This window comes from Barbus barbus, assembly GCF_936440315.1.
Source record: "Barbus barbus genome assembly, chromosome: 34".
In the NCBI taxonomy this organism is placed as follows: Eukaryota; Metazoa; Chordata; class Actinopteri; order Cypriniformes; family Cyprinidae; genus Barbus; species Barbus barbus.
This window is the reverse complement of record NC_136762.1, coordinates 10,138,321-10,155,172: the sequence shown is the minus strand read 5'-3', so window position 1 is coordinate 10,155,172 and position 16,852 is coordinate 10,138,321. Positions and strand designations below refer to the sequence as shown.

The 16,852-nt window shown below is 36.3% G+C and overlaps 3 protein-coding genes across 8 annotated transcripts in view; 1 reads left to right on the top strand and 2 right to left on the bottom strand.

The window, feature by feature from the left end:
- The window catches only part of LOC306853893 (glycerophosphodiester phosphodiesterase domain-containing protein 5-like), a 49,864-nt gene extending 48,335 nt beyond the window's left edge, over positions 1–1,529 (top strand). For 4 of the 6 annotated variants that reach the window (XR_013782782.1, XM_079391578.1, XM_079391577.1 and 1 more), the window contains one exon: positions 316–1,528. Coding sequence is in view for 3 of the 6 variants with exons in the window: in XM_079391578.1 (XP_079247704.1) it covers positions 316–383 (68 nt within the window). In the remaining 3 variants the exon portion in view is untranslated. Of the gene's footprint in view, positions 1–315 lie in introns of all 6 variants that reach the window. The other 2 variants (XR_013782780.1, XR_013782781.1) reach the window with 1 other exon arrangement.
- Positions 1,464–6,285, bottom strand: LOC306853894 (heat shock 70 kDa protein 13-like). Its single transcript, XM_079391579.1, has 5 exons — positions 6,161–6,285; positions 5,393–5,733; positions 5,100–5,313; positions 4,357–4,524; positions 1,464–3,214 (listed from the first exon to the last, which is right to left on the bottom strand). The coding sequence occupies exons 1-5, from the start codon at positions 6,183–6,185 to the stop codon at positions 2,646–2,648; spliced, it is 1,317 nt and encodes a 438-aa protein (XP_079247705.1). The 5' UTR covers positions 6,186–6,285; the 3' UTR covers positions 1,464–2,645.
- Positions 6,286–7,069: 784 nt separating this feature from the next.
- Positions 7,070–16,504, bottom strand: LOC306853806 (SAM domain-containing protein SAMSN-1-like; the record flags this gene model as incomplete). The annotated part of the gene is made up of 15 exons (XM_079391458.1): positions 7,070–7,471; positions 7,988–8,138; positions 8,981–9,199; positions 9,325–9,476; positions 9,563–9,668; positions 10,476–10,604; positions 10,816–10,896; positions 13,309–13,604; positions 13,695–13,797; positions 14,298–14,360; positions 14,492–14,583; positions 15,413–15,496; positions 15,819–15,856; positions 16,019–16,065; positions 16,370–16,504. The coding sequence occupies 15 exons, from the start codon at positions 16,502–16,504 to the stop codon at positions 7,368–7,370; spliced, it is 1,800 nt and encodes a 599-aa protein (XP_079247584.1). The 3' UTR covers positions 7,070–7,367.
- Between the last annotated feature and the right edge of the window lie 348 nt (positions 16,505–16,852).

The window sequence follows — 16,852 nt, the reverse complement described above, 5'->3', positions numbered from 1 at the left end:
GTGAATAAATTGCTTTTCACAATTACACTATCTGTAAACAATGTGTAATACTGACTTTGGCCAAGATTTTTAGACACAAATCCATCTTATAAGGTAGAAGTAGTATGCGGTTTACTGTTTTAAACTGCTTTCACATCAGATTCACACTTGTGATGCCTAATAAAGTGCTGTCAGCTCACTAGGGTTTGGAACAGAGCCGGTATATCTCCCGTATGATTGAAGATTCTTGGTTTGTGGTTTGTCATAGTGGAGGTCTTGTAAACGTTTTGGGCGTTAAGCATAATTAGTATTGCCTCCTGCCGTCTTATTCCACAGAGGTGAGCAACGGAGTCACCAGCGATGACCCCTATACGGAAAATGGATTTAACTACTACACCAATTAAGACGTTGCTCACTGACTCATGGAACAAAGGAATCACATCACATCCTGATCAAGCTTTTGGTGTCTCCTCTGAACTACTGACTCAACTCTTAGCCTACTGTTTCTGATGGACCCGTGTACAGAGAATTCTGTTTTTCTTCCACTATTAAGTTGCTTGTTTTAAATTCTGAACAGTAAAGAGAAGTAGGAAGTGCGGTTCTTCTGTTGACTATTACCAAATCTGTGGCCTCTTCCCCTACGTAACGCTTGAGGATCCTGGAATGCCCGTTACTTGCTTCGTATTGAAAGCATGCCTGTGATAATATAGTGGATTTTATCTGTCGGTTTTTGGGGATTTTATTTTTCTAATCTTCCGTAGCCAGCCAATGTGGAGTATAACATTATGCCAGTTTTTTTATTTTTTATTATTATTATTATTTCTAGACCTTGGTATGGTGTGATATTCAGTCTAATGATGCCTTCTGTTCAAACGGTTGTGCATTTTTAAGAATAAACAGGTGTTTACAGAGTGCCTGTCTTTAGCCTTCAAGTTATATTTGCTGTAATTAATATACCACCTATTTAGCATGTGGTTCAGTTGTCATTTTGGAAGGAAATCACCCAGCCTTATCGTCTTGGTAGGTATGATGCCAGATTACATGGAATAGTTTGGCATACATATATGTGGTTTCATTTAGGAAGAAAAAAAAATCCCCTAGTTAGGTTGAAATGGTGGATTACAGAAACCAAAATTTAAAGATCCATGAAAAAGGGTCTGTCCAAAATTGAGTTTGGATTGTATAGTTGAACACTGTTTATAAAGGAAGCTGGCTTGGAGTTTCAATGCTGTGCAATATTACTCGGACACTGTCCTATAATAAAAAGTGTGTTTGAATATTGTTCATTGATTTTTATTTTATTTTTTAAACCGTCACATTGTCATTTTAGACTGAACCCCTTTGTTTGAGTAGCTTTTCATGTATTAAATATTTTGTACAGGGCTTCCCATTGCTGAGATGTCCTGACCCTTTACTTAATATTGTAAATGTGACATTGTTTACAGTGGCTTGTGCTGTCACACAGAGGACGAGGCTGAACGATTGTGCTGTTTGATGTTTTTATTTTGATGTGTTTCAGAGGTCGATCAATAAAAAAAACTGCAGTTTTAACAAGGTTTGTTTTTCTTTGCACAGTAGCAAAAGTTAAAGGACTTTAATCACACACACAAACCAGGTTCTGTGCATAATGCAACAAATGAAATGTTACAGGACTGTACAAAAATAGAATTCGATATTTTTTATAGTTACAGTAACGTTTTGAATATGCATTCACACTGATAAATATATACTTGTTTTCCCTTTTGACTTTGTGCAATGTTCTGAACTCTATATTTAAAGTGCATAAAACTATATTCACACTTTGCAAAAAGTATTTTCACCTCTAATATTAAGCTTTTAGCATTATATAAACAAGACAGGTCAACACAAAAACCAACATCTTTTTTTTTGGTCCACGTGGGTAATTATCCTTCACTTTTTTAATATGCAGAAAAATGTGAACCTAAACACGAAATATGTAAACATTTACGTATCTTTTCATTCACATTCTTATAAAAGCTTCAGTTTGAAGAGTTAATGATTTAAATCCCACATTGGTCATGCTGGTACATTTAACAGTTGGCAGGTTGTATTATGGTTTACTAATACTCAACTCTATTGCAAAAAAAACTTAAGTCTTTAAAAATAAAGTACAAAGCAGACTATGTTTAGTCTACGGTTAACTGTGGCAATGACTAAAAAGGCACAAGCAAAACTCCAGTAGACAAACAGCTAGCTAGCCTTGGCAAAATAAATAAATAAATAGCTGAGACTGGAATGATTATTCAGTTGTATACAAACAGCTGCTTCCCTGAATATAACCTCATTAAACCTGCCAAAACCAGTTGTCAAAGACTTATTGCACAGTTAGTACCAATTAGGCACAAAGATGGCAATAAACTAACCAATATGGTCCCAAGCAGACACTTGCTCAAGATAACAGGGGAAAAATATTCTCACAATGCTAAGATAAATGTATACATTTTAATTTGGGCCAACAAGTCCAGATGTTAAGTACAAATGAACCAGTAACCATTGTGTTTGGCCCAATCAGGAAATCATTGCAAAGCTATTGCGTTTAAGGAAGCAAAAACTTATAACGCACATCGTTTAACCGGTTTTTGGTTTGTTGGCATATAGCAGTCACGTGACAAATACCCAAGTAGCAGTTTAAGTCTCTCAGCCAATCAGCTGAAGTTGGTCTTACGAAGCTGCCTGTTGGGAATCTCAATTGCGCTGACCTGGAGAGGCCAAGAGCCGCCCATGATGCCTGCTTGAATGGCTACCCCGGTCACCACGGCGAGGTCAGGGTCCACTGAGGTGTTTGGTTCCTTTCCAAAGTACTGACTAATGAGCTGTCTAATGCGGGGGATCCTCGTAGACCCTCCCACCAGGACAATCTCATCCACTTCCTCTTTCTCTAGATGGCCCTCTATGAGGACCGTCTCAATGGGTGCCAGAATCTTCTGGAAGAGATCTGCATTCAGCTCCTCAAAGAGTTCCCGCGTCAGCTTCTCCTGAAACAGGACTTTTTCCTCCTGCGCTCCTTTCGCTCCCGTTGACTGCAGGTGAAGAGGAACACGGACGTGAACGTGAGGCTCCTGGGTGAGGTTGAGCTTGGCGGCCTCCATGGCCTGTCGGAGGAGGTGGATGTCTTCTTTAAGAGTAGGAGGCACGCCGTACTGCTGCCGCACTCGCTCGATGGTGTACTGCAGCAAACGCTGGGTGAAGTCCTGCCCTCCAAGCTTGTTATTACCTGCGGAGATGAAGAGCACGTGTTAATCTCATGCTGAAACAGGATGATGCCACCTGATGTGACACCATTCTCATGTGTGTTATTAGGTAAATGTCAGTGAGGTTTCGCTGAGATTGCACTACCCAAAACCTTCTAACCTAAATACCAACTGAGGTCAAACCACAGAGCCTGGGGAAAAACAGGGTATGTGTATTAAAATTAAAAAACAAAAGTTCATAGCCAGGGTCCCTACATTCGCTAAACAATGAATTTGTGATTTTCTATGAATTTTCTAATAATTTGACTGTATAAGGTTATGACTGTATAAGGATTTGAAAAAAAAAAAAAAAAAAACAACTCACAAAAAATACTGTAGAAATGAACTAGAAAAACTTACAAGTTATAAGACAGAAAAACTGTCAAAGACAAAACACAAGCGTAAACATCGGTACGGGACACAACGACGGAAGAAATGCTGAGTCGCCTCTCTTTTTTTTGTTGGACAGGACAGGTAAGCAAATTCATAATTGTGACTAAAACCAAAATGCTTTATAAAATGATAAACCTGGCATTCAAGCCTTTAAACCATTTTAAAGAAAAGAGGCGAGTGAAAATTATAAAGAATGATGTATTTTATATATTATTATTAGTCTGAACATATAGCAATAAATTGCAATGTATTCGTTATAATAAAGCGTTAGGACGACAGGAAAATACCATTGAACCCTTTCTGAAGACAGAAAAAAAAACCTCTGCACAAATCAAGTGAATGGTTTCAATATTAAAGACAGTTATCATAACATTTTTCATTACACAGAGTTTTCATAACGAATGAACAATTAAGTGCAACACTGAAACTAAAAAGCTTCAAATTTCTTATTTCTGTAAATGGACATCAGCTGAATTCTACATTAATGTGTAAGTTAAATTACAATAAACTTCTTGGCAAACTTATACAACTATACTTTGCTTAATGTTACACCCATTATTTCTTCCTCATCATTGCTTTAATAAACAAACCCTCAATTATGGAAAAATACAGAGCAGCATGTGTCTCAAATATTTAAATAACATAAAGCCCATTAATAGCCACACAAATATACCCACCATAATAAAATCTCTCCCAAGTTGATACATTTATAATGTCATATCACCCAGCTCACCTGCCATTGCTCTGGTAAGGAACATGCCACCCTGCTTATTAAGAAGTGACACATCTAGTGTTCCTCCTCCCAGATCCACCACCAGCACATTAAACACTTCTGCTTTATGCAGTCCATAAGCCATCGCCGCTGCCGTGGGCTCGTTTATCACCCGCAGGATGTCCAGCCCTGATGAGGAAGACATGCACAATGATCGATCAGTCAACTACTATAGATTTAAATCAGAACATTATCAGCTTTTACAAGGATACTTGTACTGATTTCTATGGAAGCCAGTTTCTGCCAAAACAGAAACTTGCAAAACAAGTCAGATATAAACTTAGAATTCTGACTTTTTTCTCGGAATCCTGAGTGTACATCTCACAACTCTGACTTTCTTCCTCTGAATTCGGAGTTTCTCAGAATAGCAAGGGAAAAGTTTGAATTGTGAGATAAAAAGTCATAATTTACCTTTATTTATTTTTTGTTTGAGTGGCTTCCATAGATTCCAATAGCAAGACATAACCAAGTTGTGACAGACTAAAGCTGTGGTTACATTAGCTAAAGTTGGTGTGCAAAAAAAAAGGTAAATAATCAATAGCATAGAGATGCATGAAGGACAGCTTGCACGGAAGTTACTTTCAAACCAAGCAGCTTTCTGTTGGTCAATGCAGTGAATGTGTGTGAAAAATATTGTTGATTCCTAATGAAATGACTGGCTTTTGCAATTAATGTACACCTTAAGAAGTGAGTAGTAAACTGACCAGCTAGGTTAGCAGCTCTTATGGTGTAGTTTCTTTGCCTCTCATCAAACTCAGCTGGCACTGATATAATGGCTTTATCGATAGGTATTCCTAGTTGCTTCTCTGCCATCTTTTTCATTTTCAGCAGGAGACGGGATCCGATGAATTCAGGAGTAACTGTGAAGGTGCTATTTGTAGAGACAAAAAATTCTGCACTCCCGTTGTTGAATATCACCTAAAATAGTAAAGAAAATGTTAGAGACACAGCAAGCAGTGCAAGAGCAATTAAAGACTGTAAAATACGAAATGTGTACCTTAAACGGGTATCGTGTGCTCTCTTTCTCTAAAGTGTCTTCGTCGAAAATCTTCCCTATAAATCTCTTGGCATCATAAATTGTGTTTTGAGGATTTATGTCAGACAATTCCTGGCCCTCATGTCCAGAAAACACACCGGTGGGGGTGAATGACACCACACTCGGAATGCTTTTGCGACCTTTGTCATCTTCAATAACCTCAATCTCGCCTGTGCCTGGCTGAAACACTCCCACAGAGCAGAAAGTGGTCCCAAGATCCAACCCAATGACCCTGGGCTTCGGAGGGGGCAGGTACTGCTGTCCCAGATATCCTGCCAGGAACAAAGCCAGGATGACAGAACCTGTAGTGACACACAAAAATATATAGAAAAATGGTGAAATCAGGAAATGTTTCTGTCGTTATATAGGCTACCATATAACTCAATGGTTACTATACGTATGTCGTTCAAATGTATTACAAAAATATTACGCAAATAAGCTGTCTAGATAGTTAGTTAACTAACACAGCCGCTGTAACATCTGTCTATAAATGGCGTGTAAATATCAGCTGATGTTTGAGGCTGACTGTTTTGTCTAAAGCTGGACAATATCTGTATGTCTGATATATCGGTAGTTATCCACGTAACGTTACAGTCAGTTATTTATGACTTTCATGCTATATGCGTCAGTTCTATTTCTAGCTAACGGCTAACTTACATGGATGGTTACTCTGTTAAATTTGACATATATCTTTACGAGTACATTAGTTTAATGTAATTTAAGACTTACCTATTATGGACATTTCCCCGGCCATGTTTCCAACCCAATATGTTATGGATATTTGTATAAGAGATGTTCATTCAGCATCTACGCCGAATGAGCGAACATACACGTCGACCTAATACGGGCTGTTTGGCTGATGGGGGTTGTAGTTCTTTTCATCAGCAGCATGGTGATAGGAACTGCTGCCGTTAACTACATTTCCCAGAATGCACTGTAAAACGCAAGCGGACTTCTGTACAACTTCCTGTTATCTTTTTTTAATTTCTTTTTCTTTTCCCCCCCTCTTTTTTTAGTTTGCATGGTACAAATCCAATATTAAAAGTTGTAATTAAAATATTATTGGCAAACCTGCATTTATGAATTATGTAATAGTATTATTTATTGTTAATTGAATAAAAATATTTTTTTCCGTTCTATCATCATATGCTGCATGAGTTTTTTTGTCTCACCCCCAATTTCACAAGCAGAGAAGTCAAATAAGTAAATGTGGTTATTTCCTGCCACAAAACCTTAGTTGATAATAAATATGTAGGAATTGATAATATGTATGAAATTTGACAAACTATAAACTTTAGTTGTCTTGTTTCAAATAACTTTTTCATTTACCAAAAATAAACACATTTTAGGTAGAGTCAAGATTGGATCAGTAAATATTGGTAATTAATTACCAATATATATTAGCATGTTGATCAGAAGTTGCATATTTAGCATTAATTCTGGTAAAGGATGGAAACTGGAAAGTGCTTTGAAATGATCTATCAGTCGTTGCACGTGACTAGTCATCTGGAAACTCATCCCACCAAAACCACAAAGTTATTTTGAGAAACAGATGGAAAGTTAATTGCATAAATTTTAGCTGTAATAGCAATGTGTACCTATTCAAACACAGCCAAATGAGGAAGTAATAGAAAGCTTTGGAATAAATAACATTTTTTAATAATATTATATACAGTTCAGTCATCATAAACATTGGTAAAAGCTGTAAAAATTCCTCACACACAAGTAAGTTGCCATGAAAGTTCAAATAACATCTGCATTAACAGAAATAGGTTACATCAACACAAAGCTGATGAAAGAATGTTAAATACAAAACACAAGTACATCTAAATGAAAGATGAGCACACAATGTGACAAAAGAAAACATTAAAAGAGCTCTGTGTCTGTTTGTAGTTTTAACATGAAATGATATCAGGAGAGAGACATGAGATAACTCTCAGCTGTCAGGACACTCTGCAGGAATAAAACAACCCGAGTCTCTGGGACAGTCATTATCCTCGTCTTCCTCCTCATTGCCCTTCATCGCTCCCTCTTCATCTTCTGTAAGCCAAAGCAAAGAAAGGTTAAATCTCTCATACAGACTCCTGCTCATTAATTTCATCCCTGCCGAACAAATCAGGTTTGCATTTGCGCAAAAACCCAAATGAAATTAATGTTAATTAAATGACAGTATGTCTTCCTGGTTATTATCCCACACTCATATCAGCCAGAGCAGCCCAGCCTTGTGCCACCTGCTCACAGTGAGCCCACATCCAAACGCCAATTAATCCTGACCTGCATTTACAGGAAAAGGCTGTTCCTAACTGCACAGAGCGTTATAGATTACATTAAAACAGATAAGGTTGTGACTTTTAGTAATTCTGGACTCACTGTCCGACTCTAATATTTCAAAAGGGCAGAATTTCATCAAAACACAAAAATAGACGATGCAAAGATTGCGGTATCTGTGTCCTTCCTGAGGCTTGCTGACATAATGTTTCCTGAGATGGACACAGAGAAAACCAAAATATAGTTTTGCCCAAAGCTGTCTATCAAACTGCTTGTATTGATACTCACTGCTTGTGACATAGAGGCAGTCTGATGCAGCAAGCAACCTGCGTCTGTGCTCTGGATCGGTCACATTCAGCTCAATCAAATGCCTCTCTTTCAGATGTTTGAGATCATCTACTGTCTGGTAGCCATTGATGAGTAATGAAGAAGCATATTCCTGTGACAAAAGAGTTTTTGAACATTAAAATGTGCAATACAGTTATAAACTATCCAGTCAAAGACAAATTTATGGACATTTATAATCAACATTTTAGGGGAATTATCTTGCACTTGCACTAAATCATAGATGTCGACAAGTGTGGATGTGAACGGCATTTTTAATTAATTCTCTAGGGAGCTGAGTGTTTATTTATTTATTCACTTTTTTGTGAGATTGATATGTAGTAACAAGGAGTGAGAGAGTCAAAGTAATCAGAAAAGCTCAAATATGCCAATAACAAAAATGGCAGTATATTTTATATACTATTTAGCATTTTTTTAAATTGGATTTTATAATTATATTCATTTATATTTGTTTTAAGAATGCTTTTGTCAATTTTATTAAACATTAATTATAAAGCTATTATTATTTATATTATTTTATTAATATATTTATATACTATCACATATTACTATAATATAATTTAGATTGTTATATTTACATTATTTTAACTTTACCTTAATTCTTTTTGAAGTTTTTCATCTATTTTTACTTTAACTTAAAATTATTTAAGTTAGTTTACAAGGCAACATTTCTAGAAAAAAATGCTTTTAAGTCTTTCATCTACTATTTAGATTTAATTTTATTTCAAATAAAAAAAAAATGTTTGTAATAGTTTTTATTGTAGTTAACAATTAAAACACTGGTCGCAGCCAATCAGTGTGAGGTGAAGATAGTGACGTTAAAATCCACAGATAGTTTTCTGTAGGATTTTGCTGAATTAAGCAGGTGGGCATGAAGGATAAGTGATGTTTCCACGTGAGTACATGTATACACCTGTGTCCTGTCTGTGGTTATACCTCTAAATGAAGTCTCTCTAATAACTCCAGGAGTGTATTTGGTCGTGGCTTGTTGCACACTTTCACAGGTCTTATTTTTGGGGCCTCCTCCTCTTCTTCCTTCTCTTTCACAGGCAGAACATCCACATAAATAAACTTGAAATTTCCCACTTTATTATTAAGCATGCCAGTCCATATGCCCATGGGTGGTTTACTTATGATGCTGATGATGTCTCCCACCTGAAAAAGATTACCAACACCATTAACTTACTATTGACAGTTAATGTTTTTCCTTTAAAATTGCGCTGATTAATTCAACTGGAAGCAATCTTGAATTAAAAAAAAAATCTAAATTTTTATTTCACCTTCAGTTTTAGGGAGTCTGTATCATATGGACTGGGGACAAAGTCTGTATGTACTTTAGCTCGCCCGCAGAACTGTCCCGTGTAGGGCACTTCCTCTTCCAGTTTCAGGCTGTCTCTGTTACTGGATACATCAGAATTGCTAGCCACACCACCTGAGCCAATAAATACAAAAACAAAAAGATTATGATTACTATGTCAAATCACTTTCCACTTCAGTCGCTTGTGTGCAGATGCTTACTGGATGAGCTCTGTCCACTGTAGAGGCTTTCTAATGAGTTGCTGGTGTGGTCTGAGTTCTTCTCTGCTGAAGAGCCATTCTCTGTTTCTCCCTCAGTGTCATCACCCTGCGCCAAACAAAATATCAGTCTGGATATTCGTATGAACTATTCTACAGATTAAGTGATAGGGAGAACTGTGGTTGGTTGGTTTCAGAGGTTGATTTTGTGGGCCGTAATTTCTGGGTCATAAGGTACACTCTCAGAAAAAAGGTACAAAACTGTGACTGGAGCAGTCCCCTTTCAAAAAGTACTAAAATGCACATTTAGGTACTAATATATAGCTTTAGCTAACATTTTTAGCTTTAGGACCTTAGGGTACTGCTTTGTATTGTACTTTTCTTTCTGAGAATGTACTTCATTTTTTTTCTGGGTATATCTTTTTTCAATTTTTTTTCTGATTAAAAACAGATTAAAATGGAAAAGAGTCATGATCTGAGGAATCAAAATTCCCTTGATCTTTTGACATATAGGTTGTTGTGTTATAAAAACATCCTGTAAGTTTCGGAAAACTTTCTCGTCATACTTTCTTGTGACATATCAATATGGAGCTGCTTTACATCTTAAATTGGTCACTATTGCTTTGTCTGTTATTACATATATGTGTGTATATATATATATATATATATATGTGTGTGTGTGTGTGTGTGTGTGTGTGTGTGTTTATATATATATAAAAAAAAACATTTTAGGATATTAAAACAACCAACAAAGGGAATAACGCCCCCACTACTATTTAGACATATATTTAATATTTCTTTAAATGTGCCAACCAACCCCTGTGAAATCTGATGAACTGCTGATATTTGGGTAATAAAGAACTTTGTTGCTTAATCGGTGTCAGTAATCAAATGAGGAACTTGCATTGTGACTCACCATGTCTTCAGAGTAGGATTTGATGTGCTTCTTGGCCATCCGTTTACGCATAGTCATCGAGATGGCTTTCATCTTTTTTCCCAAACTTCCTGGTTTCTCACAGTTTTCTGCTGGTGATTCACCCTCTGCCTGTTTTATACACACAAAACAATATGTTTTGATAGTCCTTTGCATATATATATATATGTATAGTGGCCAGTTAGACTATTGTAATTAAAGCAGGTTGATGGTTTTTCATTTAAGAAAAATATTTTATGAGGAAACATAGTATAACAGACCAGAAACATAATGGGGCATAAACCAGATTAATAAATGCCTTATTCATGCAAATTTCTCTTACCTCAGGTGCTCCATTTTCCTCAAGTCTGGAAGGGGAGTGTTGATTTCTGAATGTGTCAAATCTTCCAAAACTGGTGGATCGCTGTGTCAGGTAAACAAAACCGACCACATTTATAAAAGATATAACAGCAAGGCACATGCAACATGTACGTGTATATTACTTTGCATAAAACAAAGAAAAAAAAGGCATTATAGTGTCCATGTCATCAAGTTATAGAGCACTTCAGTTCATTATGCCATCGTTTTACAGTTTTCAATTTGATAAAAACACTGAATGATTCATAATCTGCTCAAAACCTGTCAGCTCTTCCACAGGAAAATGCAAATAATTATCTACATTTAAAATCCATATAATCTCAATCAAATAGCAAACTATGGTATCATTAAAGCCATTCTCGTGAATTTGACCTTGACAAAGCTGTTCATAACTTGTTCAGAAATGCTGTGTGGTGTCAAGCTGTTTTCTTTTTGTTACATTGTCCTTAAAAATGTCCATTTTCTTGGTCCAATTTAAAACGTCAGATCTCCTATGATATGGCAGCACTACATGATACATCTATTATAGCCTAATATATCTGAACTACTTGAATAACACCTTCAGATTATTATCTGAAATCTTAAAATACATTAATAAATCCTACCTTAGGTTTAAGACTTTTTGGTTTGTCTGATGCATTTGAAGCAGCCCTTTGAAGCATCGCCTTGAAGTGTGCGTTCAGTTTTTCCTTAAAATTAAAGTCTAATCTGAAACTAGCGGGTTTACCTCTCAGCTCCACAAGTGTAAGAATGCAATGTCTCAGCAGAACAACCGATTACAAGAACTTCCTTAAATCACACAGGATGTGAGCCAATGCGTGTTCTGTCTATTATCGAGGCATCACTTCTACAAGGGGAAAAACACTAAATGCTTGAGTCTGCATTTTGTGGTTCACCACTTCACAGTCATTTCGAGTAACACAAATTCATAAGTGCAACTCTGTGGTACACAGAGAAAAAAAATAATTTCCATAGAGGTGTTTTTATGATTGAACCCTCCTTGCATCATATTAGTTTCACGAAGGCCCTCAGATTGTAGAATAGATGCAGGAATCTGTGCTTCCACTATGTTTTTCATTTAACTTTTATGATTAATGTCACGTTTATAATTTTACATTATAGGAAATCTATAAATATACTCAAGTGAAAGCATATTAATCAAAATTCCTTTTGTCCTTTGCCCAAATTGCAAAATCTGGTCTCTGCATAGGGGAAGTAGCTCCACTGCACGCAAGGAAGTGGACCCATGCTTTTGAAACACTTCCTGTCTACTTTCACAACTTTCAGTTTGGATTGTTTTGCAAAACTGCACAACGACGAGTTTTATCTGATATCTGTCTTAGGTACTTTGCATATGTAAAGCATGTTAGTCATGGGCTCTTTATATGTCAAGAATTCAAATCTAGCCTTTATATATGCCGAAAACTAAAAGTAAGCCATAAATATGTTTATTTTCCTGAACAATTTGCACATTGTTTCACCAGCAACCAATGACATGAGTTTGGGGGCAGGACTATTGTTTGAGTGGCAAATGGAAGATGTGGAGAGTGTTCTGGAAACTTGTTTGAAATGAATCATAATTTTGCAATTACATTTTGCGTTGCCAGAGGCACATAAATTTAATACTTTTTGTGTTTAATTTAATGAAAATTGTGGAATTTAATTATAAAAAGGTCGACAGATTGATTACAGATTAATACAGATTGCTGTACAAGGCATGAACTGACCAATAGTGTTCAAGAAAACCCTACAGGCAATAACAGCCTAATCCAGCTGTGTGCAGTTGGCCATAGCAAAATCCAAATCCAGGATTACAGTATATTAACCTATTTCTTCAAATACTACTCAAGCCTTTGAAAACAAACAACCCTTCCTAACCTTTTATGAGAGCTTCACTTTATTTGAGAGTTCTAGAGTGTAGTTATTCACTCCTGCTCAGTGCTAGAAAGATGATACATATGAGAATGCAGGAAACAGGAAAAGATGATCAATTTACACGGTCTCTATATACCTTCAGAAAACACTGGAGGTCATCACCCTGAAGTGTGTGAAAATATCACTGGTTGGCATGACAGGACAAACTTCGAGTCTTATATTGTAATAGTAACATACATTCAGTACTTGATAGCAGGTTAACAGCTTGAGTTTATAACACATGAAATAAAAAGCTTTGATAATTTGCATATTTATCAAATATTCATGCTTTGCAAAGAATAATGTGAAATAATAATTTTTTGAGCAGCAAATCAGCATATTAGAATGATTTCTGAAGAATCATGTGACCCTGAAAACTGGAGTAATGGCTGCTGAAAATTGAAAACTGAAAACATTTCAAATATACTAATATAGAAAACTTTTTAAATTGTACTGTATTTATGATCAAATAAATGAAGACACTTCTTCCAACAACATTTTAAAAAACTTTTGAATGATAGTATATCTATCAAAAATGACTTACATTGGAGGTACAGAAATCCACACTGGTGCTAGAATGCAGCACTCCTTTGGGGAAGGAGTCTCTTTTTGAGTTTCGAATGTTGATTTTATCTTCTTGACTTGGAGTTGTGGATGTAGTCCAGTCACAGATGTGGACTCGATATTCATTGCAGGGAGGTAGACAGGTGTTGTTGGCTGGTACCCAGTTTAAGGCTGTTTCAGTGGGGTTACTCCAGCGATGTCTGGCGGGTGCTGTCTCTGTGACCCTTGACCCCCCAGCAGTGTCACACATCATTCCTTTGGCACCTTTAATGTGAGCTTTGGAAGACACGGATAAAAAAATATCAATATGTGTCACTGACATTACAAACAGCTTTTGATTGCATCAAGTTTAATAGGTTTATTTACCTGTTGTTTCTTGTGTTGGAGTTCCTCTTTGACTACTTTTCCTCTCTACTTTTTTCATCCGTGTCCCTCTTAGCTGTGTCATGTCTGCAATTGCTGTCTCAGGCTGTCAACAGAGTAGACATAATAATTAAATGTCATGAAATAATACCTACTTACATACATGCATATTAAATAAAATAATTAAACAAATTAAATAATATTTATAAAAAAATACATGTAATTCTAATTTATAGGAACATTAATATATAAACATAATTATAAGGAGATTGTTTAAAAAAAATAGATTTATGATAAAAATTATTATGTATGTTTTTTACTCTACACCCTTATGACAGTATTGATGACTCTCAACAGTGAGCCCATTGACGGAGTACTACACTGGTGAACCCATAACAGATTTAGCAGTCTCGACTGACTCTAATGCCATGTGGGCAAAGGGATTACACGGGCAGAACGTGCCCCTCACCCAACCATCTGTACAGACACAATCAACCACGATACCCTGTACAGGGACAACTGTTGTTCCAGCCCCTGTGTAATAAATGACGATCAGTTACATTCCAGCTGGCACAAAGCACCTGGGAGGACAGGGCTTGAACTCACCGTGCCATTCTGTCTGCTTCTTAGCTGTTCTTGGTTTGGATTACACCCCTCATAATAGACAATCTACCAATGAAAGAATGAACATTTTAAATAGATAAATTTATGAAAATAAATAAATATGCCATAAACATTTTCTAGGTTCTCTAATTATACCAATACAACTCGGCTAGACACAAATGTCATGTGTTTCCGACCTGGACAGGAATCTCTTGCTGTATGTTTCTTGAAATGGTCTTTCTGTCTGCCATTGTCTGGCTTTCAGCCCTTCTTATAGCTCTCACCATATCTGAAATTTAAGCACATTTAATCTAATTATTAGGTACTTAGCAACCAAGTCACATTTGCTTTTTTATTTAAGTTTTTATTTTATTAAGACATTACAGAATCTCTGTTAGACAAACAAAAAGACTAAACCAAAGCGGAGCTCAAAATAGTACATTCCGTATGAGAAAACGTATGTGGTTTTGCACCTCGTTTCCTGTTTTGCTTCTTCACATATTTTGACGAGAGGAAATACCATGTAGCAGGTGATTTTACTCTGCTTAGTCAAGGAAATGTGGCACATCAATACAGACAGGTTCAACAGCATTGCTACTTTAAAATAAATGTGCAACACCATTTGAAATGATTCATTATTATCCATCTTCAAATAATAATAATAATTGAGAGATTACATGGAATATTTGTACTTTTAAAACTACTGTATCACACCAAAGGGCCATTTAATAGGTAAAAGGATGTTTGAAATTGGCAAGAAAAAATGGTGACTAAGTATCAGACTAAAAATATTCACTTCTCCCCTATATATTTTAATCTAAAATAATGAATGTTGATTTAAGAAGTCCTTTGAAAGTCCTCCACAGTTGTAAGAGGCTGAAGTCTAGTGCCCTATTTACAATTAAGACCCTGCTGTTTCTTAATTAATCCCACACAGGACAGGCAAGTGTGAGCTGACAACTGCACAACACTCTCCATTCACTGTCAGTGGGATTTGACGCAGTCAGAATCTTATAGGCCATCTGATTGGCCAATAGTAAGTGATGTTGCTTAGCTGTGTGTGTCTTGTAAATGAAATCTAGTCTGGTTTAACCTACAAATCCTCAGACCGGTTTTACCTTCATTCTGATTCTTCCTCAGGAGGACTAAATCTTCCTGCATTTTGGCACTGGGCCAGACCGAATTAGTGCAGACGGTATTATCTGCAGGAGGGAAATCAAAACCATTAGGGGTTTGTTCATTTAAGGTCCACTAATGTTCCATGCTTTTACTGTTTCACTCTGTAAAATTTAATTTAAAGGCAAGAAAATGTAGAAAATCTGGTTTGTCCTTTCATTCATGTTCATAGTGATCTGATGCACAGTGTACCTTTCTTTTTTATTATCTATTTACTGGTTGCCTGTCAGTCAAGCTAGTTGAGCATTAAAGCAGAAAAAGTGTGTACTATCGCAGCTTAGTCATGTGATGCAGAAAGAAGAAGTTTAGGAAAATGTATAAAAAAATATCTCTCAAAATATCACATACCTAAAGCTTCATTTTCAGAAACAGATTTTGGTAGTGAACTGAAAGAAGATGCAAGGAAACATTTAAAGAAAGTACAAATATTCACATGTACATTTTGCATTCTCTGTCAGTATGAAAGCTTCAAGGGCTCTTTCACTTTTGCTTTGACTAGAAGTTCAACATTTTTCTCTTTGTTCGCTAACAACACCGATTGAACTCACCTTTGTTTCTTTTTTCTAGTGTTGTCTGAGTTGATTTGTGAAATTTCCTGTAGACAGATCCAGTATGAGGCAGTTTAATCATTTTATCTAGAAACTTTAACATGCAGAGTCATGTTTTTGTTGTATATATTTATTTGAAATTGTGAAATGTGTTCTCAAGATAGGCAGGCCTCAAGTAGACCTTAATATATTTCCACATGGTTACAGCACAATCTATTAGCAGCAGCTTTTATTTAATGGAAGCTCATCATGTCCACAGCAGTGTTATAGCGTGTGTCCAGATGGCCGATACATTTCCCATGGCAGTGCAGTATATGGATTCAACATTCCAGCAGACATTTCTATAGTTACCATGGAGATGGAACGCCCCACACTTCTCCATTTGGTGGCGTCATCTGAGAGAACAGCTGGGCTGCAGGACCTGCTGGGGATAGTGTACACCTGAGCCTCGCAGGACTCCTGCACAGCCTCGTACAGGCTGTCCATAGAGCCCTCCTACAAAACAACATCATGTCGGTCACAACCCACGCTGCTAATAACGTAAAGTAAATTGTATGTAAGACACACTAAATATCTTGTGTTATTACGAGGGTCGAGGGTAACGGGCCTTGTTACAAACATGATTATTATAGTTAACACTAAAATCTTAAAAGTATTTTTGTTACTAGAAATAAAATAAACTGAAATAAAAACAGAAAATCTAAAAATAAAAAAGTTCAAAATATTAATAGACACTATAATAGCATCTCAACTGAAATATACTAAAATAACCCTGTTTATAATATACCTTGTTTAAAAATTAGTGTTGCATTGCATTTTAAGCCTGGCATTTTA